The sequence below is a fragment of the Physeter macrocephalus genome, chromosome 2, assembly GCF_002837175.3.
Source record: "Physeter macrocephalus isolate SW-GA chromosome 2, ASM283717v5, whole genome shotgun sequence".
NCBI lineage: Eukaryota > Metazoa > Chordata > Mammalia > Artiodactyla > Physeteridae > Physeter > Physeter macrocephalus.
The window spans coordinates 137,660,097-137,683,272 of NC_041215.1; the positions used below are offsets into that span (position 1 = coordinate 137,660,097).

Genomic DNA, 23,176 nt, shown 5'->3' on the forward strand with positions numbered 1-23,176 from the left:
GCCACGTGGCTTCCGAGCACCTGAGCTGTGGCCAGCGCAACTGAGGAAGTGAATTTTAATTCATTTACATTTAAATGGACACGTGCGGCTCCGAGTGACCATGCTGAACACAGTGGGGCTCCACAGCAGAAAACCCAATTTAACAGGATTCACAACTTACAGCCTAACTCCGGAACTAAAACGCGGACCTCAACAACTGGCCTTCAGGAAATCTTACTTTTGTTTTCTAAGTTTCAACAGAGGTGAATAAACAAGTGTGATTTTCTCTCACGTGACTCATTTTTGATCAACAACTTGATTTTTAGGTAACAGAGAGAGGACGTTGTTCTGCTTTTGTGTTTTACCCCACTCACATTCTGTGCTTGCATCTCCCCTCAGGGGAAGGAGTCACGAGACCAGCTGACCATGGTCATCACAGGAGACTTCCAGAAGCTCTTTCACAACAAATACTCTGCTCTATAAATCTAGGGTAATTGCTTCCTCTTTCTGGTATTTCCTCTTTGCTTTTTTCCTTTTTCTCTAATGTAGCAGTTACACTCTAAAACAAAAAGAAGAAATGCTTCAGAAAAACTCTTCAAGCCTAATATATGTCTTGATCAAACCAAACCACATCAAAGCAAACTGGTGGCTAATGGTAAGTGTGTGTGCATACACACGTAGGCGACACGTATGCGTGTGTGGGCAGATGTATGATGGAGAGAAGCGCCATAGAAACGGTTTTATTTCGTGAAGTCTGAACACACAACGTACAGAACCTGCCCGACACAGAGCCCGACTGTGATGGAATGAGATTCTCCAGGTGATACACCCGCTCTTTCACAGCAGACTGTTTCTCCCCAGTGACCATCGTCCCAGAATAAAGCCGGAGGGCCCCCCTTTAAACGGGGGTGCCTTCCTTCCACTCCCGTAACTATACTGCAGGGCAGACTGCTGTTTGCGGGGCCGTTTCTTCCGCTGTGTGACTTCAGGATCATTCACTCCCACCCCCGATCTGAAGCTACGTGGAGTCCAGGGGAGGCAGGCGGCCTGGGTGCCTCTTCATCCTCGCGAGGCAGCCTCCACGGAGGCGTCCGTCACTTCAGCCAGATCCACTTGTCCCCCACGTCCTTGTTGTACCCAGGGCTGTACCTGCGGCCCGGCAGCTGCGGGAGGGAAAGCCGTGGTCACCAGCAGTTTACAGCATACGTCCGTCCCCCCAGCTCACCTAACGGCCTCCTCCACTCCATCCTTCCCCTCCCCGCGCCGGTGGGGCCTGCTTCTGGCGGTCCTGCTGCAAGGGTGAGGGGTCCCGCGGAATGAAGCACAACACGACCCTGCCCTCGGGAGCTTCCGTGCTGCTGGGGGTGCTACAAACGCCAGCGGCCAACCCAAGTGTCCGTGCTGCTGTCGGGAGGGTGGCCATGGAGCCGCGGGCAGAAGTGGCACCGACCTGGGGGAGCTGCAGCTTTGGGGGGGGGGGCGGGGGGGCGGGAGGGGAGATGTCTCAGCCCCTCTCTCTGCCCCACCTGCCCGTCTCCTGCCAGCACCTCCTGCCATGGACCCCACCACAAATCGGGGGCAGGGGCCCCAGGGCCGCAGCGCACACACAGGGTGGACCTGGAGGGGCACGGAGGCTCCCTCACGTGGCCAGGAGGGCTCCCAGGGGAAGGGAGCCTGCGGCAAGGGCAAGGGGTCCACGGGCTGGGACGGAGCGTCACGGGGTCGGCCTCCGCCGTGGAGCACGGAAGCCTGGCTCTGAAGGGCAGGCTAGAAGGAGTCTTGCGTAGGCCGGGCGGGGAACAGGCCAGCACAATGAGATTCATCCAGTTACACAGTGGGGACAAAACATGGAGTTTTCTTTTCCCTACTGTCCAGGTAATGTGGGCCAACAGCAGATATGTACACACATACACACCGCACACAGACATCTTCCACACTTTGCCCGTCAGAACGAGTACTAAAGCAGCTGAAAAAAGGAATCAGCCTCTCCTTGACTCTCATCAGCAGAGGGCATCATTACCAGCCACCCGAGGTGGAGGCAGAGGCTGCAGCGCAGGGAGGGGGGTCACAGTCACAGCCGGGCCAGACACAGCCCTGCCGGGACACTCCCCGGGCCACGCTACCCATCCCGGCCGGCACCGAGCCCGCGTCCCCTCCGGCAGGCGCACAGGCCTGCAGCGGGCGCGCGCGGCTGCAGCACGCTGAGAGAGGCGGGGACCTGTAACGGGGAGGACGGAAGTGCAGGCCGACCGCAGCCTCCTGCCCTGGGAGCCTCTGTGCACGAGGTTTCGTCCAGGTGCCAGGAGCATCCTGGGTGTACGACAGGGGAAAAAAGAAAACCCCCCGGCTCCCGGCCAGGAGTCATCCTCTTGGGCGGAGACTGGGCAGGGAGCCAGCGGCACAGGACGGCCCAGGGTGCCCGCCAAGGGGGAGCCGGTGGGGAGCGCACGCGGAGCAGCAGAGCCCGGCGGGGGGCGGAGAGTGGGGACGCCTGGCGAGGCCAGCGGAGGCGCAGGAGACAGGAGTGGCAGGAGGGCCCCGGGAGTGAGATCGGCAGCCCTGCTCTCCAACTCCACAGGCACTCCGGCAGAAGGTGGTCGCTGGGCCAGAAGAGCTGCAGGTGCCGCCCTGCGCTGGGGTCTCAGTGGCCTCCACGGGCCTTAAGGGCTCAGGAGAGCCCGGGTAACGCAGCGGGGCAGGAGCAGGGGAGAGGCGGGTGGCTCCCCAGGGAGGCGAGCACCCAGGTTGGCTCCGAAGCAGAGTGGGAGCAGCGCGTGGGCTGCTGCGGGGAGACCAACAACGGGCAGGTGGGGAACTGGGTCGGTGGCCGAGAAGGCAGGGCTGTGCTGGAGACCCAGCTGCACAGCCACCACCCGGCAGCTTGAGGGAGGGGCCGCCACCCCAGCGAGGACGGCGCGGAGGAGACGCCGAGGAGGGGAGACGCCCCAGAGCCTGCGAGCAGGGGGCGCTGTGCGCGGAGACGGGGTGTGAGCCGAGCCTCTGTGTCAAGGGGGCACTGAGATCGCAAAATTCCCCCCACAGACTCCCACGCCCTCACCCCTAGACCCTGTGCCTGTGCAGACATGATTAAGCCGGGACCTCGAGGCGGGGAGACCGCCCCGGACGGACAGGCGGGCCCAGGGTCATCAAGAGCGTCCTGGGAGAGGGTCAGATCAGGAGATGCGGTGGCAGAAGCAGAGGTCAGCCTGACCGGGGACGGGAGCCAAGGCACGAGGGGCCTCCAGAAGCTGGAAAGGAAAGAAGCAGAGGCTCCCCGGCGCCCCAGTGGGAGCACGGTCCCACGCCCGGGTTTGTGCTCTGACCCCCAGAACTGGAAAATGATACGGGCACCTTCTCACCCGCTCAGCCTGGGGCCGTTCGTTACAGCTGCTGCAGAAAACTCACGCAGCGTGTTCTGCGTTTTATGACAGAGACACCGGGCGTGTCTGCGCAACGAGAGAGAGGCCGCGCTGAGGCCGTGGGAGAGCGGCTACCCCCTGGGAACAAGAACCAGGACGGGGGCAGAGTGGCCACAAAGCGGGAGCCGCGGGTGCCTCTCCGCACGTGGTCTCTCCCTGTCGTTCCCAGCCAACTGCTATGAATACACAACTGCTGTAGCAAGAAAAGAACGATCTTAATTTTTATCACTCCGTAATCTTTATCACACCAGAAAGTGATTTCTTTTCATCGGAAAGGTTTTCAAGCTTCACCGACACCAGCAAACCGGCACCGGGCCTGCCCCCAGCACCTGCTGAGGAAGGGCCGGGGAGGCCACAGTTTGGCTCTGCTGCCTTCTTTGCAAATCAAATTTTAAACCACAGAGCAGAGAATAAAAACTCGCAGAACGTGGAACCGCTGAGTGCAGCAGCCAGCGTCTATTAACTGCATCACAAAATCTGCTCTCTGGACCTCCTGGGGCAGCACCTAACTGGCCTTTGATACCCAGACAAGGGTCCCCAGACCCTCAGGGTTCCCTCTCAGTGCAGTTAGGCCAACAGGGAACCCCCGGAGGGTTCCCATTTGGGGTGTTTCACAATGAGAATGCAAAACAAAGCTGCTTCCTTTCATCACTCATATCTGCATCTGCTTCTCTGAGTCGACCTTCAAACCTCGCAACCCCAATCCGCCACGTTCACCACCTGAGGGAACACGCTCTGTGGCCCCGTGAGGACGGAGTGGCCCAGGACCTCCCGGCGGGAGCATCTCTCAGAAGCTGACGCGGGCACCTCGTCCGGCCGTCAGCACAAGGGCGTGGCTCCTGGACGCGGGCCCGCGGTCAGCTCTGGCCTGGGTCAGGCCGGGGAGCCGCAGGCACGGTCGGCCTGAGCTCAGGGTGGTGCGGCTGAAACAAAGCAACGCTGCTGAGTTTGACCGTGAGGACGTCTGAAACCCCGGGTGAGTTCTCACTTTAGACAAAGGCGCCCATCTCTACACGCTACAGGCCGGGACGGCACGGGTGCCGTGAAGGGGCTCAAGAGGTCTGAGCTCACAGAGGCTGCCCCTCCCAGGCGCTGCCGTCACACGCAGCTTAGAGACGCCGGCACAGGCTTAGACTGCCAGCTGCCTGGACAAAGGCCAGGTGCGGAGAGAAATATATATGCGCTCATCCTCCCGAAGGAAACTGTGAATTCCTTCTACGTTTGATACACTGTGTCCTGGCTGCTCTGAGACACGAAAAAAAGTCCCATCTTCTCTAACCTTATGAAATACACAGAATACATAAACCAGTTGGGAAGTGTGGGATGGTAGCAGGCGGAAAGTGCTGGGGGAGTGGAGGGGACGCAGAAGTCCTCCCTGACCGACCCGGACAGCGGAGGAAGGACACGGTCAGGAGGAAGGGGGAGCAAGGGTGACAGGACGGGGTGCAGCGCGTCCTGCTGGGGCCACCGGGCGTGGAGAGCTGCTCCCTGACGGCCGTGACTTCAGTCACCTTGGCCTCTGGCGGCGCCCCGGCCGGCCTCCGGTTCCACCACTGGGGACGGCCCAAGCGAGAGGCCAACCCACGCCAGGTAATGCCTGCAGCTTCCCGCCACGAGGGAGTAATGGGGCCTGGACCCAACCCCTGGCCACACGCATCTGGAAACCGGACCAACCGAGCGTGCTGGTGGCACTGAGAGCAGACACAGGCTGAGCGCGAGGGGGAGGAGCCGGGCAGGAAAGAGCCCCGTCAGTCCAGCGCGCTTGGGTCTGGCCGAGCGGTGGGCAGGGTGCGTGGGGCGGTGCCCCCCAGGCGGGTGGAGAGCGCCCCAGGGTGTCTGCGGGTGAGCACAGCCCAAGCGCTGCCCCGGGGCTGAGGCAGCCGGAGCAGAGGCGCCGCCGCTCGCTGCACACGCCGCGGGCCGCGCTAGCGCGTCCCTGGCACACGGGCTGCTCCAGACCCACCAAAACGCTTAAACATCAAGCCCCCGAAGCTTACACTGACTTGCAAGTGTCCTAACTGCCAGAGAGAATATTCTAGCGCTCTTCAAAAGAATGGGACAAGACCTAGTGCTCACAACATAAAAAGTCATGGTTTAGGGCAACCGATGAAAACTTTCTAGACACGTGAAAGAGAAAAACGTAACTTGTAACCAGGGGAAAAAAAATCAAGCAGACTAAGGACATGAAGAAGATGATGGATTAGGAAACAAGGACATTAAAACAGCTACAAAAATAGTCAACGTAATCAAGAAATTAAATGGAAAAGGAAAATAATGAAAGAACTGGAAGATATAAAAAGAACTTCTAGAGTTTAAAAACACCCAGGATTCCCGAAATAAAAATTCCACTGGGTAGGTGTGGCAGCCATGCAGCTGTGCTGCTCAGATGTCCTGCTGCGAGGAGGCACAAGTGGCCGAGGGCCCAGGGGCTGACCCTCCGGGCCCGCTACCCTGTTCACGCCGAGGCCGCGCTTCCCACGTAAGGGGCTCGGCCCACGACCAAGAGCAGCAGAGGTTCCATGGCAGCCTATCCGTGGGCCGTGGGCCTCTTTCAGCAGGAGCCTTTGGCTCTAGGACACCCCGTCGGCCTGGCCAAACCCTTCCTGGAATGTTCCTCCCCAATCTCCCCCGCCACCACCCCTCCGTCACAGGGTCAGACTCCTTCCACCTCAGGTCTGGTCCCTTTATCCTTCACAGGGGCTTCCCTCCAAAACCTCATCAGTGTTTAATCCCATCTTGGCTTTTGTTTCTCGGAGGACCCAAGCTAACACCATGAATTAACAGCGTATTACATGTAACCGCAGAAGAAAACAGCAGTGAACTTGAAGACTGAACAACAGAATCCATCCCAAACAAAACACAGAGAGAAAAAGGCCAAGGACGAATGCACAGACTCTTAGTGGCCTGTGGGACAGGATCAAGTCACCCGGCATACGTGCACTCAGGGTCCCCGATGGGGGAGGAAAACAATCTGAAGAAATGACGACCAAACATTTTCCAAATGACAGGAAAACTAGAAACCCCCACATCCAAGAAACTCAATAAACCCCAAGCCGGACAAACAGACAGAAAACCACAGAAGCACAAAATAATCAAATTACTGAAAACCAGTGATAAAGAGAGTAAAGGAAAGTCTTAAAAGCAGCCAGAGAAAAAAAGTCCCGTCAGGTACAAGGGCCAAAGATTAAGAATAACTTCAGATTTCTCATCAGAAACTGTGCAAGCCAGGAATCTATGGAGTATCTTTAGTGTGGGCAGAAAACAACTGTCAACCCAGAAGTCTAGGATGAATGAAAAATCTATCCAAATGAAATGGAAATGAATATATTTCTAAACAACACCTAATAGAAGTCATCACTAGCAGGCCTGTACTATGAGGTCAGCTATTAAAGGGGGCCACGCTGCCAGATGAAACCTGGACCTACACGAAGGAAGGGAGCACAGCCGAAACGACAGCTGCAGGAGGAAGGACAGGAAGGAAGAAAGACTGAATAAAAAGCTCTAATGAACTGTGTAAAGCCAAAGTAGTAACGGTATATCCTGAGGTTCGGAACATGTGTGGACGTGAAATACACAAGCGTAACAGCACAGAGGACAGAAGGGGGGAGAGAAGCCCACTGCGAGGGGCTCACATCACGTGTGACGTGGCCCGACGCTGGCTTTCTGGGGGACCGTGACAAGGTAAAGGTGTGCACTGCACACCTCACAGCAGTCACTAACGATGCGATAAAGAGGTGCAGCTGACAGGTCAACGGAGGGAATAAAACACACCACGGAAAACCACCAAGTAGCCCCCAGAAGCCAGGGACAGAGGGAGTCAGCCGCTGCTGCAGGGCCGGAATGCGAGCAAGCCGGGAGCAGCGGGTCCCCCAGCTGGAGCGCCCCGCCCAGACCCAGGAAGCCCCTCCCCGGAGGCGGCTGCCCGCACAAACGTCACGGGCGCGCCCCCTCCGATGGACGACCTGTGCCGGTGCTTCGGTTTCTGCTCAGAGAACGCCCCACTCTGCCAGCCCCAGCGGCTGCTGCACGCAGTTATTTACCAGTTAGAGAATCACTCTCAGGGAAGAAGTCCCGTAAGAAAACTGCCCCTTTATGAAAACTAACCATTCGCTAGGAAAGGACACTCGGTGAGTCTGGTGACTCGATGCCCTTGGAAACACCATTCGGGAGAAAGCCGACCAAACCCCCCCTGCTCAGCCCCCATCAGACAAATCGAGGGTCCTCACGGCCCATGAGCGACCCTCCTGGACGTGCAGCGGGCCCGCTATCCCCGGCACTTGCTGCCCGAGCTGGCTGCCCTTCCTGGAGTGCCCTCCCGAGCATCTATCTCTTCCTCCTGAACGTCTGCCCTAAACGATGCCCGCTCCTCCACGACACCTCTCCTCAAGCCGAGGGAGCCAGCACCACTCCCGGGAACTCCCGAGTCCACTGTCCCATCCTCTGGGTACCCACCTTGGTGACGCCCGCCACAGTCAAGATGGTTGGAAGAGTTTTCCTGGAGGACTAAATATACGTAGTAATTCTAGCGTCAAATCCTGTGCTGTACTACTATAAAAAGGTGAAATTTTTCAAAGAGGATGGAATAGCGCCTTGCCTCTTCTGGATCTGCTTTACCCCACTGGAGCGACAGACGGTAATATCAGGTACTGTTGACTCTCTGCTCTCTCTAGATGCCCCAAGGAGCTGAGAACTACTAAATAATTGTGGAGTGGCTCGGGGGTTCCTATTTCCCACCCCTGTTACTCATTATTATACACAAATGCTGATGAGCCCTGCTAAGAATTTCTCATTAATTTTAAAGAAGAGCACCAGAGAAATTATTTATTCAAGTCACTTCTTTGATATACAATTTCCCCAGTTTTCCATTACCGTTACACATAAATCAAGTATAAAAAAAATGAAATCAACTTCCAAAAAATCTTATTTTATCCAAGTCCATTTTCAAAAACAATCTTTTTATTTTAAAAATAAGTGCCTCCTATTTTTAGCACACGAACACCACAGCCTATTACAAATACGTCCACACCGAGGTCCCATCTTCACGCCACAAGCGTCACAACATCATATACTTTAAATGTCTTAATCCCATTTAACTCACATCAACTGTGAAAAAGAAAAGCTCCTAACTCAAGCGCTCGTTCAAATACCTGAAAGCAGGATGTGTCCTAAAACTTCTAAAACCAAAGTAGTGACTGGACACACGCCAAGTCCAGGCACCCCTGGTGGGTGAGGGTGCGTGTGAAACGCCACCCCCGTCATTTCGCACCAGCAGGTCCCTGTGAAAACCTGCAGCCGCACCCAGATCAGCGCGCCTGGTAAAAAGCCTACCATTTATACACTAACTTTCTTCTCCAAGGGACAGATGTTATTTTCTTTTGTTTTTTTTAAGATGTTGGGTGTAGGAGTTTATTGATTTATTTCTGCTGTGCTGGGTCTTCGTTTCTGCGCGAGGGCTTTCTCTAGTTGCGGCGAGCGGGGGCCGCCCTTCATCGCGGTGCGCGGGCCTCTCACTATCGCGGCCTCTCTTGTTGCGGAGCACAGGCTCCGGACGCGCAGGCTCAGTAATTGTGGCTCACGGGCCCAGCCGCTCCGCGGCATGTGGGATCCTCCCGGACCAGGGCTCGAACCCGTGTCCCCCTGCATTAGCAGGCAGATTCTCAACCCCTGCGCCACCAGGGAAGCCCAACATACGTTATTTTCTGCACGCAGAAATATAAAAAATGGGACATGGAGATGAACACTGAACTTCAAGCATGAGCTTTCCGTGGAGCACACAGTGAGGGCAGGGGGGTGCATGCCTCTTCCAGCCACAACTAAGGACGGACAGACTGAAGACATTTAGCACCTACTTTCATGTTAAACGACTTCTAAACTGAGAACTGGTAGTTTAACATAAAAGATACCAAATTAAGTTCTAACTAAGGTTTGAACATCGAGAGGAAACATGAAACGACCAAGTCTGTACCCTTCTTCTTCGGCAGGTTTAGATACATTGATCCTAAGGCTTTTCTGTTTATTGCAAGTTTGTCTTTATTAAGGTGAACTTCATAAAGGCAAGAACATACAGTGTTAACACATTAAAGTTATTAAACATCTCTATTTTAAAAAATGGTAAAAAGAACTTGATTGGAAAATGAAAATAGTAACCTGAGATAGTAAAGAAATAAAAATAGCAGGAGAGAAAACCGAAGATCCTGTTGTCCCAGCGACTGTCTTGGACAAGACCGGATTCATGGGAGGAACACAGTATCTTAATAGCACCTATAGCCTCCTTAAATCGGACAGAGGTGGAATCGGTAAAGCGGAGACTGACTCACAGTCTGTCGGCCCCAAGGGAGGGCTGCCCAGTAGTAAAAAGTGGCCTGGCCAGTGTCTGAAAAATGGCTTCCAAAATCAGCAGGCGCTCATATGCACACGTTCGGTATTTATATGCATCTGTCTAGAGCGTCACTTCCAAATAGAAAATCGGAGGGGCTGTGTGAATGGAGACTGCGTTGACAAATGCTTCTCAGGCTCCGGGTACTCACGGCCCTCTGAGACCCCCGGGCAGTCCCTGGAGACCAGATGGGAGGCTGAAGGCCAGCAGGACCCCGGCCAGTCCAGCCACAGGACTGAGCCCCCCAAACGCCCAGGCCACCGGATCAACCAAACAGAACCAAACCGACGTTACAAGTCCTTCTGTTCTGCGGAAACCGAGATCCTTTCTCTCCTAAAAAGGTCGCTCCGCGCCAGTGGAGGCCCCAGGGCCACAACACAGCTGAAGGGGCAGCGCTGCCACGTGAACTGTGCCGCGAGCCGCCGGCCCGGTCTGCACGGGTGCTCAAAGCTGGCCGGCGAGGCCGCTTCCCGGTCAGCCTCCTCCCCGCCCCCGCCCGCGCCCTCAGGCCCGCTCCCCCCCGGACACTCCGGCCTCCCCCCGGCCGGCCTCCCTGACTCCCGCCGCCCCAGGTGCCCCAGGTGCGCGGCAGCGGGGAGACGCCTTCCTGACCCGGCCTCCACCCGGCTTCTGCCCGCACACCTCCTCCTACCAGTGTCACCCTGAGCTGGCCCCCGAGCCTCAGCCGCTTCCCTTGCCTCTCAGGTTCTCCTCAAGGGCTTCTTGCGGTCAGCGATTCTAAACAAAGCCCGCGGCTCATCCGGGGGGCCCCCGAAAGCCCTTTCCCCGCAGCGAGATTCAGGATCCCCGAGCAGCCGGGAGCCCCCGGGACCTGCCTCGGTTCTCAGCCCTCGCCGCGCCCCTTCCCTTCGTGAACACGTGCCCCGGAGGCAACACACCGGCCCCCCACCCGCGGCAGCCCCGTCCCGCCGGCCTCCAGCCCTCACGGAGCCGCTCCTCCTCTCGGAGGAGACCCAGGCTCCCAGGCCCCCGACGACTCGGCTCACCCCCTCGTCCTGGAATCCCAACGCCCGGCCACCACCGCGACGCCCTCTCCCCCGTCGGCCCCCAGCGGGAACCACGTCGCATCCTGTGTCCGCGTGTCTGTCGCTCCCGCTGGTCGGTGACTCTCCAGAGCTCTGCGTCCTTGGAGCAGCGTCGGCACTGAGAGTGCAGCGAATGGGCACCGGATGAACACACGGGACAGGGGAGCTCCCAGGGCCTCTTCCTGGCTCTGCAGCGTGACGAGCGTGGCCGCCACGGAGACGTATCACGCTGCACGCTGCGGAGCCAGGAACCAGGCGCCCAACTCCGGGGCCGCGAGAGCTGAGAGGCCCCACGAAGAAGCTCCCGGAAAAACAGGCCCCTTCCCGGGATACGGGCCACCTGTCGGGGCGTAAGTCATGCAGACCGCGTGCCCAAACGTCAGCGTGGACCTCAAACTACACGAGGGCAAAAGCAAAAGAAAAAGTTACAAAAGCCCAGGAAGCAAAATGAGTTGTCTGGACCCTGCGACCTGGACACTTCCCAGCTCAGGCCCCGGTGCCCGAGTCTGTCCAGCCTCTAAAGGAAAGATATCCATAAACCAGCGTGCCTGACGGCCTACAACGAAAGGCTACTGTTGCCACAAGCAACTCCCCCTCTTAGGAATCCCCCGCGCCCCCGTGTCGCCCCCACTGCCACCAGCATCCAGTTGAGAGCACACCCAGGTGTGCTCTACGCTGCTGCCTACTCTCTCCCTAGGACCATACACGCGAGTCTGAAAGTCACAAGACCAACACCCACGTCCATCGCAGGGACCTCAGATGCCCGCCCTCCTGTCTCGCAGTCACAGCCCTTCCCCTGTGGACCCTCTGTCGTTCGAATCCTTCAACGATAGTTTAGTTTTGAAAACCTAGGGAGTAAGAACAAATCTGGCTGCGCAGGGAACGGCGAGGTTGCCCCGGGAGACAGCAGCTGCGGGGAAGGAAGGTGAGCTTGTCCTGGTCACAGCCATGCCCCCGTCGTCTCTCACCCCCACCCTGAAGCTCTGCTTCCCCTCCTCCACCTGTGCCCCAGTCGACATCCAACACGGCACGCAGCGCCATCCTTCTAACACGTCGCTCGGATTCTATCGCTCAGAGCACGCCAACGGGCCACAGCTTCGCTACGACTTCAGCCCAAGTCCTCACACCACAGCCCACGGGCCCTTGCTGTGCGCGCCCTGCTACCTTCGCACCTCACCTGCGCTCTGCCTGCCCCTCCACTTCACCACGTGGACCCTTCCTTTCCCAGAACGTGCCAAGCCTGCCTCTACCTCCCAACCCCGCCCCCTCCCCGCAAGTGTAGCCGGGACACCCACGTCTTCTGGTACCCAAGGCCTCTCTCCACAAAACAGCTCCCACCCGAGACGGCTTTACTTCGCCCCACAGCACTCAGAGGCCCCCTACGTATTTGGTGATCGCTTGCCTATTCGTCCCCCCACTCTGTCTTATTCCCCAACATCCCCAGTGCTCAGAACAGTGCCTGCAACAGAAGGTAAATATTTGCTGAGTGGTAAGTGACTCGATGTGGAACACGGCCTGAGAGGACCCCGCCGGGGCATGTCTGCAACGTCAGGCTCAGCACCGCGTGCGCGGGGTGAGCCGCCAGCCCTCGCACCACTCAGCGCTCCGGAGATGCCCGAATAGCTCTCCTGGACAGAATCCTCCCATCACCGCACAAGCCTTTTATCCTCTGCGTTTCCCTCCTACACCTTCGACGCTGGGGACTGAAAGATTTCTCCACCCCGGGGGGTTCGCTGAGCAAATACATACTGAGCAAAGGGAGACACAGAGCTCCCCACTTGGACCCTCTGTGGAAGGGACATGGGAAGAACCAGCACCAAAGCAGCTTTCAGATCATACAGAGAAACAGACGCCTTCCATTTCCAGCAAAACAACAGCCCGATACCCTGAAAAACCTCTTGATATAAAACCTCTAGAAATGCTTTTAAACGCACTGATGGGCTCTGCGAGAAATCACAAGGGGCTGAAATGAAGGGCGAGCTGGAAACCAGAGGGAGAGTTGCAGCCTCCGCCACCCCGCGGCATCTGCAGAGGCGCTGGGAGGCAAAGCAAAGCGGCGCCGTGCAGGTGGACACCTGTGACGCACCTCTGCACATCCGCGCAGCTCCGAGGGCGCGCCCTCGGGGAAAGGTGGGAGGGAAGAAAGCACCCTGACGGCAGGGGGGTCTCAGCGGGCGTCTTAAGAATCCACAGCCTCAGCCTGTCCTCTCGCACAAGGGTGGGGTTCCGATCCTCACCACCCGGGGCCTGGAATCCCACAAGCAGCAAAGGGAGCTTAAATCCCGGTTCCTCCTGAATCTCAGGGCCTGGAGGTGGCAACAGTCCTTCCAGGAGCAGGGCTGTCAGCGTTAGCAAACAACACAGGATGCCCCGTGAACGAAATAGGTGGGGCGTGCTTACACCGAGAGAGTCTGGGTTCACCCGAAATCAAACGTCCCTGGGCATCCTGTACTGAGGAGAGGCCCAGGGATAAACACCCACAAAGCATGAACTCAGTGTCCAAAGTCTCCAAAATGCAGAAGGAAATAAGCCACCATGGGTAAGAATCAGAGGAAACAATAAACGACAGAGTCAGACAGGCCTCCAAACCTGAGATCACACACAGAAGATAGTGACTACATTTAAGATGTTATAAAACAGAAGCAAGGAATAAGATCCTACCAACAAATCACAAAGTACCCACGTAACAAAAAAGAAATTTAAATCTAGACCTATCTTGGTTAGACTCTAAAACACCAAAGACAGAAAGAACAGAAAGTTCCTGAAAGAGAAAAGGAGACCATAATATTTCATTAAAAAAAACAAAAGGAAGCAGACACTTCTGGGGAAGAAACTGTCATAAAGGGGCTTCCCCGGTGGTGCAGTGGTTAAGAATCCACCTGCCAATGCAGGGGACACGGGTTCGAGCCCTGGTCCAGGAGGATACCACATGCCGCGGAGCAACTAAGCCCGTGTGCCACAACTACTGAGCCTGCACTCTAGGGCCCACAAGCCACAACTACAGAGCCCGAGTGCCGCAACTACTGAAGCCCGCACACCTAGCGCCTGTGCTCCACAACAAGAAGCCCAGGCACCGCAACGAAGAGTAGCCCCCGCTCGCCACAACTAGAGAAAGCCCGTGCGCAGCAACGAAGACCCAATAGAGCCATAAATTAATTAATTAATTAATTTTGTAAAGAAAGAAGAAACTGGCATAAATTCCTATTGCTGGGGTGTTTACGGCCATGAACATATGGAAAATACCACTTGCACCCGCATAAACAATTAGTATCACAAATTTTCTTACCTCCCGTTTGTTCCCCTAGAAACAAAATTGTTCTTCTGATGCAAGCTTCTTGTTGCCCCTCCCTCTCCCTTCTGAAGTTAACTATGTAAGCATCTAATTTTAGCCATTTACCACCTACTTATTTTGTGATTCCCCATATGCATATGAATAAATTTTGGTTTGCTTTTTCTGTGTTTAAAGAAAAAAAAACACAAAAGGACATTGCATGACTTCTTTTTCCAAGAATTAGAAGTGTTAGCCAATAATTTCCAGCCACAAAGTATCAACAAGTTCCATATCCACTATAAAATATGCATACGATAAAACGGACGTATTATGAGAACACCGCCCTCCTCATGCTTCCCAAGTGTCTCCATAAGCACAGTGCAAGTGCACTTCAAGCTTCTTATGAAATCATGAAGTGTGTTTCTGCTAAGTTTATTACCCTTATTATATTAATCAGGATGATACAGTTGACCCCTGAACAACGTGGGTTGAACTCTGTGGGTCCACTTATCTGTGGACATTTTCCGATAGTGAACACTACCGTACGACCCGGGCTCTGGGTGGCTGAATCCACGGACACGCGGAACCACAGACCGTGGATACGGAGGCCCGCCTGTAAGTTACATGCCCCCACGTTGTTCAAGGGTCAACTGTAGAAACTTCTCACGTTGTCAGTGGAGTTTGGCTAAAACATACTTAACATTAAAATCTTTTTTCCTAGAAAATGAGGAACCAGGGAAACTGATTTCTACAGACCACTGCCATAAAAAAGCACCCCACCAACCAGCCCTTATTCCAGGAAGTAAATGGCCACAAAACACCCTCCACTCTAATACCGAACCAGTCCTTCTCTAAAAGAAACAATTCCTTAAAGTGCTCCCAAACTGCTCGCTGCCTCCCTGCAGGGAACCAACCGGTGTCTCGGTGTCTCGGAGACACACCAGCCTCACGGCCTCACCGGCTGCTCACCTGGGCGTTTCTAGAAATACGCTCTGCAGCCTGGCCAGGGAACCTTCTCTGAGGGCAACAAACCTTTCCAGCTACAAGCAGCTGCAAAAGACACTCACAGAAGGGCTTTATTCGCTCGTCTTTATCCCTCATAACACACTTTCTAGAGGGAAATTTGGTAATAACTGTTGCTCATGTCTTTAACATTCAAAAGAAATTCTGTGAATGAAGAAATATAGTCACTATTATTTACATTCTAATTTCAATTTATCATTTTTTAAAACATCAAGCAACTAAATTTCCTTTCAAAAAACAGCATTCCTCTAAACAGCCACACAATTTTTACCCCACAGACAAATATAAAGGCTATGGCAGGCATGGTGACTTCTGGAAAGGGGGAAAGAGCAAACACACAGCGGAGAGACCTGACAGACATACCTCAGCCAGGTGTCGACGTCAACACCAGCAGTGATGTGTCACGTTGATGGTACTTCAACCCCGTGGTCTTTCTCCCCCAAACACACACATCCAGGCTAATTGTACGAAAAACACCAGACAAACTCCAACTGATGGACACTCTATAAAACACCTGACCAGTACTCCTCAAAACTGTCAGAGTCACTAAAAACAAGGAAAGTCTGAGAAGTCGTCACAGCCAGGAGGGGCCGATGGAGACGTGACAATTGAAAGTCACGTGCTGTTCTGCATGGGATCCTGGGACAGAAAAAGGACATGAGGGAAAAACGATGGAAATCTGAACAAGGTATGGACTTTAGTTAGTAATACGTATCAATATTGTTCAGTATTGGTAACAAATATACCACACTAATATGAGATGTTAATATGGGAAACTGGGGTATATGAGAACTCTCCAGTACCTTCATTTTTCTGTAACTCTAAAACCGTTCTAAAAAATGAAGTTACTTTTTAAAAACACTGGAGCATTTTAAAAATTAGATTTCCCCAATCATTTAAATATTGATTAAAAATTTCAACATTTCTAAACATTAAAATTGTAAGTCCAATATAGTATTAATAGATTCCCTTTAATGCTCACAGATTAAAAATAAGACAAAACTTAACAACGATGAAAAACTGCCAAATAGCCTCCCCGTGTCACTGGGTAAAATGACGAATATGTCCAGCTTCTGGTGGACTAGTGCAGATCAAGCCCCCTCCCAAGCCGCCAAGGAAAACGGACAACGTATGAAAAAAAATCTGCGCCCAGACATCGAAGGCAGGGCGGTTCCAAGGCCCCAGGAAAGGAAAGCAAAAAGGGTGGCTGCAAGATGACTGCTTCCCCCCAGGGCCCCGCCCACTCTCACTGGCAGGAGCCTGAGGGGCTGAGCCAGCCCTCAGCAGGGAGGGGACCATAGGGACAAAACTGCAGGTCAGGACCCACCAAAGAGAAGGGACTCTAGTAAAAGTGCTCCATCAGGAAGGTCAAACAGGAAATACACCAGACCTCACAAACCTAAGCGCAGTGTCCCCTGGCTTGGTTTCTGACAGACTCGGGAGTCTGCCCAACTAAAACGCTGCCAGAAGACAGCAAGGACAGCAACAGCGGCCTCACGCTATCTTTACAGTTCTTCCAAAATAATGACTGGCATTTTAAAAAATACCAGCATGCCAAAAAAGATTAAATGTCCCCAAAGGGAAAGGACAGAGGGAGAATCAGTTTAAACAGATGGAAAAGAGGTCCAGATATTACAGTTACCAGATAACTTTGTGATTAATATGTCAAAGAATTTAGATAACAAAATAATTTCAACAGACAACTCAAAATTATAAAAAAAAATGGAAATTCTAAAATCAAAAAGGACTACAATTAAAGTTAAAACTTCAAATATAGAAAATACATGTCTAGGAGCAGATTGGGAAGAGCTGAAAGAGTAGTAACTTAGAAGACAGAGTGAAGAACATATCTGGGCTGAAGGTCATAGAGAAAGCAGAATGAAAGATACAGAAAAGAGGGACACAGAACATGGTGAAGAGGTCCAACACGTGGTCAAGTGGAGCCCAAGGAGAACAGAGAAAACGGGGTGCAAGCAATACTGAAGAGGTACTAGCAAGACTCTCCTAAAACTGACAACAAATATCAGCCAAGGACTGTTCTGAACTACAAACAAAGTGCGCACAAAAGGACAGACGCACACACCCCACGACAGTGTAAATGCTCAAAAGCAAGCCAGAGACACCACCTAAAAACAAAACGAAACAAAACCTTGCCAGAAACATAGGAGAATGATCTTCAAGAGCTTTGCACCTACATGGGTGGGGGCAGCAGGACACAGCAGAGGCTGAGAAACACCAGTGGAAACTGTGGAAGGGAGAGCAGTGGTAGCAGTGGTGGGAACCTGGTGATACACTGGGGGGACCGATGCAGGAAGGAGATGCACTGACCTGAGCAAAGCCAGGTTTCTCACTGTCTGAGAAGGACGCGGGCTGGGGGACAATGAGAACGAGCCTTGTTGTGTCACTCTGGAACTGAAGGTACTGATGTGAACTCATAGCTGTCAGTATACTGAGAGACAGAAATGACTGTAGATGTACATGGACAAGACAGAAATCTGTGAGTCCATAGTGATATAAATAAATAAATGAATAAACAGAGAAGAGAGAGCATTTCTTTATAGTAGAATAGTAACTAATAATGTAGAAGGAATGACAGAATTAGGAAAATTAGATAATCATTAATTTAGCCAAGAAAATCAACAGATGCTAACTATTGGGTCAAGGTTTGATGAGAAAATGGATATTTACCTAGTTTCAAAGTACTTCCCCTGAAAATACGTATTAATCACAAGGAGTAAAAGAATAACTTTACCTCGAGGACACTATCTCAGTCAAGTGATCAAAGTTAATAGAAACAGTGATGGGACAAATAGGAATCACGTGCTACTTGATAAGATATAATGAGTTCTGTGACCTTCCTACAAAACACACACACACACACACACACACACACACACACACACACACACACACGAAACCTAAATCTAATCACGGGAAAACACCAAACAAAACCAAACTGAGGGATATTAAAAAGTAACCATCCTGTAATCTTCAGAAGTGTCAAGGTCTTGAATACCAAGGAAAGCCTAAAGAACTGATGAGATTCAAAGATTCTAAAGAGACAAGATAATTAAATGCAATCCATTATCCTGGATTAGACCTTTTTGCTCTGAAGAACATTACTGAGACAACTGATTAGCCTTGAACAAGGTCTGTAGATTAGAGGTAGCAATGTATGAATGTTAATTTCCTGATTTTGATAGCTATATTGTGGTCATGTAGGAGAATGTCCTTGTTTATAAGAATTACACATTAAAGAAGTGGTTCCCAAACCTTTGTCCATATCAGAATTGGCTGGAGGACTCCTTAAAATAGATTCCTGGGCCCCATCCCCAGAGACTCTCATCCAGTAGGCCCAGGCTGGGGCCTGAGAACTTGCATTCCTCATGAGTGCCCAGGTGATGCCGATATGGGGACCACACTCTGAGAATCTGTGCATTAAGATGTTTGAAGATAACGGGGTATAATGATGACCACTTACAAAGGTTCAGAAGTTATTTTTCTACTCTTGCTATTTTTGTAAGTTTGAAGAATTCCAAAATAAAAACTAGAACAAATTAAAGACCATTTTAAACAATAAGCGTGAGAATCTGTTGTCAGCGAAGCTTCCTCAGTCAGAAGAACTATGATCCTACGTGAAGGTATGGAGACCAGGGAGGGTAAGAGCAGCAGCAGGGCAGCCACGGGTCAATCTGCACGAACTGACCACATGAACAATAACCACAATGTCCCGAGGGCTTAAAATACACGAAGAATTACGATCTATGACAAAAACAACACAAAACACAAGAGTTGGGTAAATGGAGTTAGAAGTGTTATGAGGTCCTTACAGTGTTCTGGAACTAGAGAGCTACTAACTTTTAACAGAAGTTAATAAATCAAGGATGAATATTGTAATTACCAGGTTAGCCACTAACAACTATTAAAAGAATGATAACTAGTAAGCAAATAGAGGGGGAAATGGAATAAAACTGTTAAAAAAAAAAAACACCTCTTAATCCAAAAGAAGGCAAGAAAAAAAAGACAACAAATACAAAGAACAGGTAAGAAAAATACAAAACATACAGTAGGATAAGCTATTTAAGCACAAATGTATCAGTAATTACACTAAATGTGAATGGACAAATATTCCCAATATTTAGACTGGACAAAAACTAAAGACATAACTGTTTTCAGGTTAAAAGGTGTCCACTGGAAATACAAAGGTACAGAATGAATGAAATTAAAAGATGTAGAAAAAGCAATACCATGCAAATGCTAACCAAAGGAAAGCTGTAGACGCTACAAAACTTTCAAATAAAGTAACCTTTAAGGTAAGAACCATGACTAAAGTTAACAGGGAAAATTTCATAACATATAAAAGGGTGACTCTATTAGGAATGTAGAGCAAGTCTAAATTTGTGTATGTCTAATAATACGACCTCAAGATACACACAAAGCAGAACCTGACAGAAATAAAGGAGGCAGAAACCCACACAGAGTGACAGATTTCCAGACGCCTCTCACAGCAAACTGACAGAAGAAAGAAACAAAAATCCGTGAGGATAGAGACAATCTGAAGAATGTGATCAAGAGACTTCCTTTCAATGACGCTACAAGAACCTTGCACACAACGGGGCAGAGTAGGCCTTCTTCTCAAGGACCGTGAAACATCACCAAAATGACCAATGCTCAGCCGAAAAGTCAGTCTCAGCCACGTTCCAAGAACAGAAATCCTAAGACTGTTTCTGACTAGAGTGAAATTAAGCAAGAAATCAGTAACAAAAAGACAATTAGAAAGATTCCAACTGCTTTTAAATGATCCGGTATAATTTGAATTCACACACTGGTCAAAAAAGAAATCAGGGCTTCCCTGGCGGTGCAGTGGTTGAGAATCTGCCTGCCAGTGCGGGGGACACGGGTTTGAGCCCTGGTCTGGGGGGATCCCACATGCCGCGGAGCAACTGGGCCCATGAGCCACAACTACTGAGCACGCGCGTCTAGAGCCTGCGCTCCGCAACAAGAGAGACCGCGACAGTGAGAGGCCCGCGCACCGCGATGAGGAGTGGTCCCCGCTCGCCACAACTAGAGAAAGCCCTCGCACAGAAACGAAGACCCAACACAGCCAAAAATAAATAAATAAATAAATAAATAAATAAAGTGGTATGTCATTAAAAAAAAAAAAAGAAATCAGATTAAAATTAGAAAATATTTTGAATTGAAGGATAATGAAAACATAACCTCAAGAATTATGAGATCAGGACTCCCTCGGTGGCACAGTGGTTAAGAATCCGCCTGCCAACGCAGGGGACACGGGTTCAAGCCCTGGTCCGGGAAGATCCCACATGCCGTGGAGCAACTAAGCCTGTGCACCGCAACCACTGAGCCTGCACTCTGGGGCCTGCAAGCCACAACTACCGAAGCCCGCGAGCCCTGGTCCGGGAAGATCCCACATGCCGTGGAGCAACTAAGCCCGTGCACCGCAACCACTGAGCCTGCACTCTGGGGCCTGCAAGCCACAACTACCGAAGCCCGCGCACCTAGAGCCTGTGCTCCACAACAAGAGAAGCCACCGCCATCAGAAGCCCACGCACTGCAACGAAGAGTAGCCCTGCTCGACGCAACTAGAGAAAGCCCGCGTGCAGCAACAAAGACCCGATGTGGCCAAAAATAAATAAAATTTTTTAAAAATTTTTAAAAAAAGAAAGAATTATGAGATCAAGTTAATTAAGACAAATTTGGAGGGCAACGTGACCAGCTTTACACGCATATATTCAAAAGCAAGACAGGCTGAAAATCAATGATCCACTCACTCATACTAAGAAGATAGAAAAACAGCAAGTGAAAAGGAAAAAATAAGGAGCAATAATCAGTGAATTCGAACGTACAACAAACAATACCAAGCGAGAAGCTAGTTCCCTAAATGACAAACTTCTTTCAAGAGTATAGAAGGAAGGGACGCACCAGGACCAACAACAGGGATGGAGAAGGGGACAGCAGTCACCATCAGATGTGATCTAATTAAAAACATTAAAAAAGGACACTTTAAACAACTTAGGGAAAGAAATTAGAAAATTACAAATGAGGGCGACTTCCTCAACAAACACAACTTTCAAAACCTAAGAAGTAACAGAATACTGAACATTCCGCATCTATTAAACAAATGTATAATTTAAAATATCTCAGCATAGCTCCGTCAGTCAATCCTTCCAAACACTGAAAGAAGCAGTAATAACAATCTTGGGCAAACTCTTCCAGAGAATAAAATGTGAGGGTCCCATCTCAACTTAGTGTTTGATAGCAGCATGATCCTGATAATAAATCTGACAAGGATATCACAAGAAAGAAAAATTACCATCCAATATAAATACAAAACTCCTAAACTAAATATGTGAATTAGGTTCAGCTACACGTGAAGAGGATAAAGCACACACAAGTGGGACTGATCCAGGAAATCAAGGTTGGCCTCACATTAGAAAATCAATCACTATAATTTTTATGACCATATTAACATAAAGAAGAGAAAAATCACCCGCGACAGACAAACGTGAGAAAACTCAACACCCGTACTCGATAGAAGGTCCTTGGAAACTACTACAATAACATGGAACTTCCCTAATCCTAGAAAGAGTATCTACACCTAACCCAGAGCAAACATAATATTTGAGGAATTATTGAAGACTTTCTCCCCGAGATCAGAAACAAGAGAAGGACGACCACTGTTACAATTTCTATCCAACCATGAACTAGAGCCACACTCAGTGTATTAAGGCAAGGAAGAAACACAGGTATAAAGATTAGAAAAAAACAAAACTGTCGTTATTTGCTGGCATGCATCTTCCTTTTTACATGGGACTTTCAAATGCCCATTTTCCATACAGATTTAATTTCTGAAACTTGTAGTGTTTCCCGTAATTGTCGTGACGATGGCCTGGGCCGCTGGTTCGCTGGAATTTATTTGCTCTGAGAAGTGTCTCCTCCCAGCAGTGAGCAGGGCCACCTGGGGCCCTCACCCACTCCACGAGGGACAACGTTGGTGCAACTGGGTCTCCTCCATGACACGTCAGGCCACTCTGTCCCCAGGAGCCCTGCTGGACCTCCTGAGCCCCTCCTCTGCCCACCCATGCTCGACCACGGTGCACGCCCCCCTACCTGGCTACCACGAGGGTCCCGCCTGCTCTGGGTACCATTCAACTTCTCTGGGGTCATTTGGCTCAATCTTCCTTGCTTACAGAGATAGAGATAAACACACCCCGTTTATAAAGAGACATACGTTAACAGAAAAGACGAAATTCCTATGAACAGTCCCCCACTTGTAAAGATAACTGATGAAGTGATAAACACACTAAAGCGTAAGCTCCCTGAAGACAGTGACTTGGGCCCCCTGCCGTCTCCGGCCCCCGAACCTCGTGCTCCCCTTCTCTCCTCACTGCAAAGCCGTCTCAACCAGAACCGCAGCCTCACACAGCAGTCACACGCTGACGACTTCCAGACCCCAAACCCACTACGGGCAGAGACCTCGGAAGCAGGCTCAGGTCCAAACAACACAATAAAGTCACGTGAATTTCTGGCTTCCCAGCGTGTATAACAGTTATGTTTATGCTATACCGTGGTCTACTAGGTGTGCGGTAGCATCATGTCTGAAAAACCCACCGTGCATGCCTTAACACAAACCTCCAATCGGTGAGAAACACGGTATCCACACAGCCCGATGAAACGAGGGCGACCACGCACTCGGCACCTCCTCTGGGGAATAACAAGCGTCTCGAACTTGCCACGGCCAATGAAAAATTCTTGATCTTTCCTGGAAACCTGTACCTCTGCGCCTTCCCAAAGTCTGCCGGTTCCGACTCCAGAGTTCTAGTTCCTGAGGCCAGAAACCTAGAAATCAGCTTCCTTTTCCCACTTCCCAACACAAAAGTTCAACAGCCTCTGTCGGTTCTATCCGCAACCTGAGCACTGGGCAAACGCCCACAAGGGCCACCCTGGTCCCAGCTGACGCAGCCCTCGGCCCGTATGCCGTTACCAGCCCCCTAGCTAATCGCCGTGCTTCTGCCTGCGCCCCTACTTAACCCACCCTCTA

The 23,176-nt window shown here is 51.4% G+C and overlaps 1 protein-coding gene across 3 annotated transcripts in view; it reads right to left on the minus strand.

The window, feature by feature from the left end:
• Nucleotides 1–683: 683 nt before the first annotated feature.
• Nucleotides 684–23,176, minus strand: part of NDUFA10 (NADH:ubiquinone oxidoreductase subunit A10) — a 49,569-nt gene continuing 27,076 nt past the window's right edge. For 2 of the 3 annotated variants that reach the window (XM_028483362.2, XM_007109115.4), the window contains one exon: nucleotides 684–1,142. In XM_028483362.2, coding sequence (XP_028339163.1) covers nucleotides 1,079–1,142 — 64 coding nt within the window. In that variant the 3' untranslated portion in view covers nucleotides 684–1,078. Of the gene's footprint in view, nucleotides 1,143–11,196; nucleotides 11,217–23,176 lie in introns of those variants that run through there. The other variant, XM_028483353.1, reaches the window with a different exon arrangement.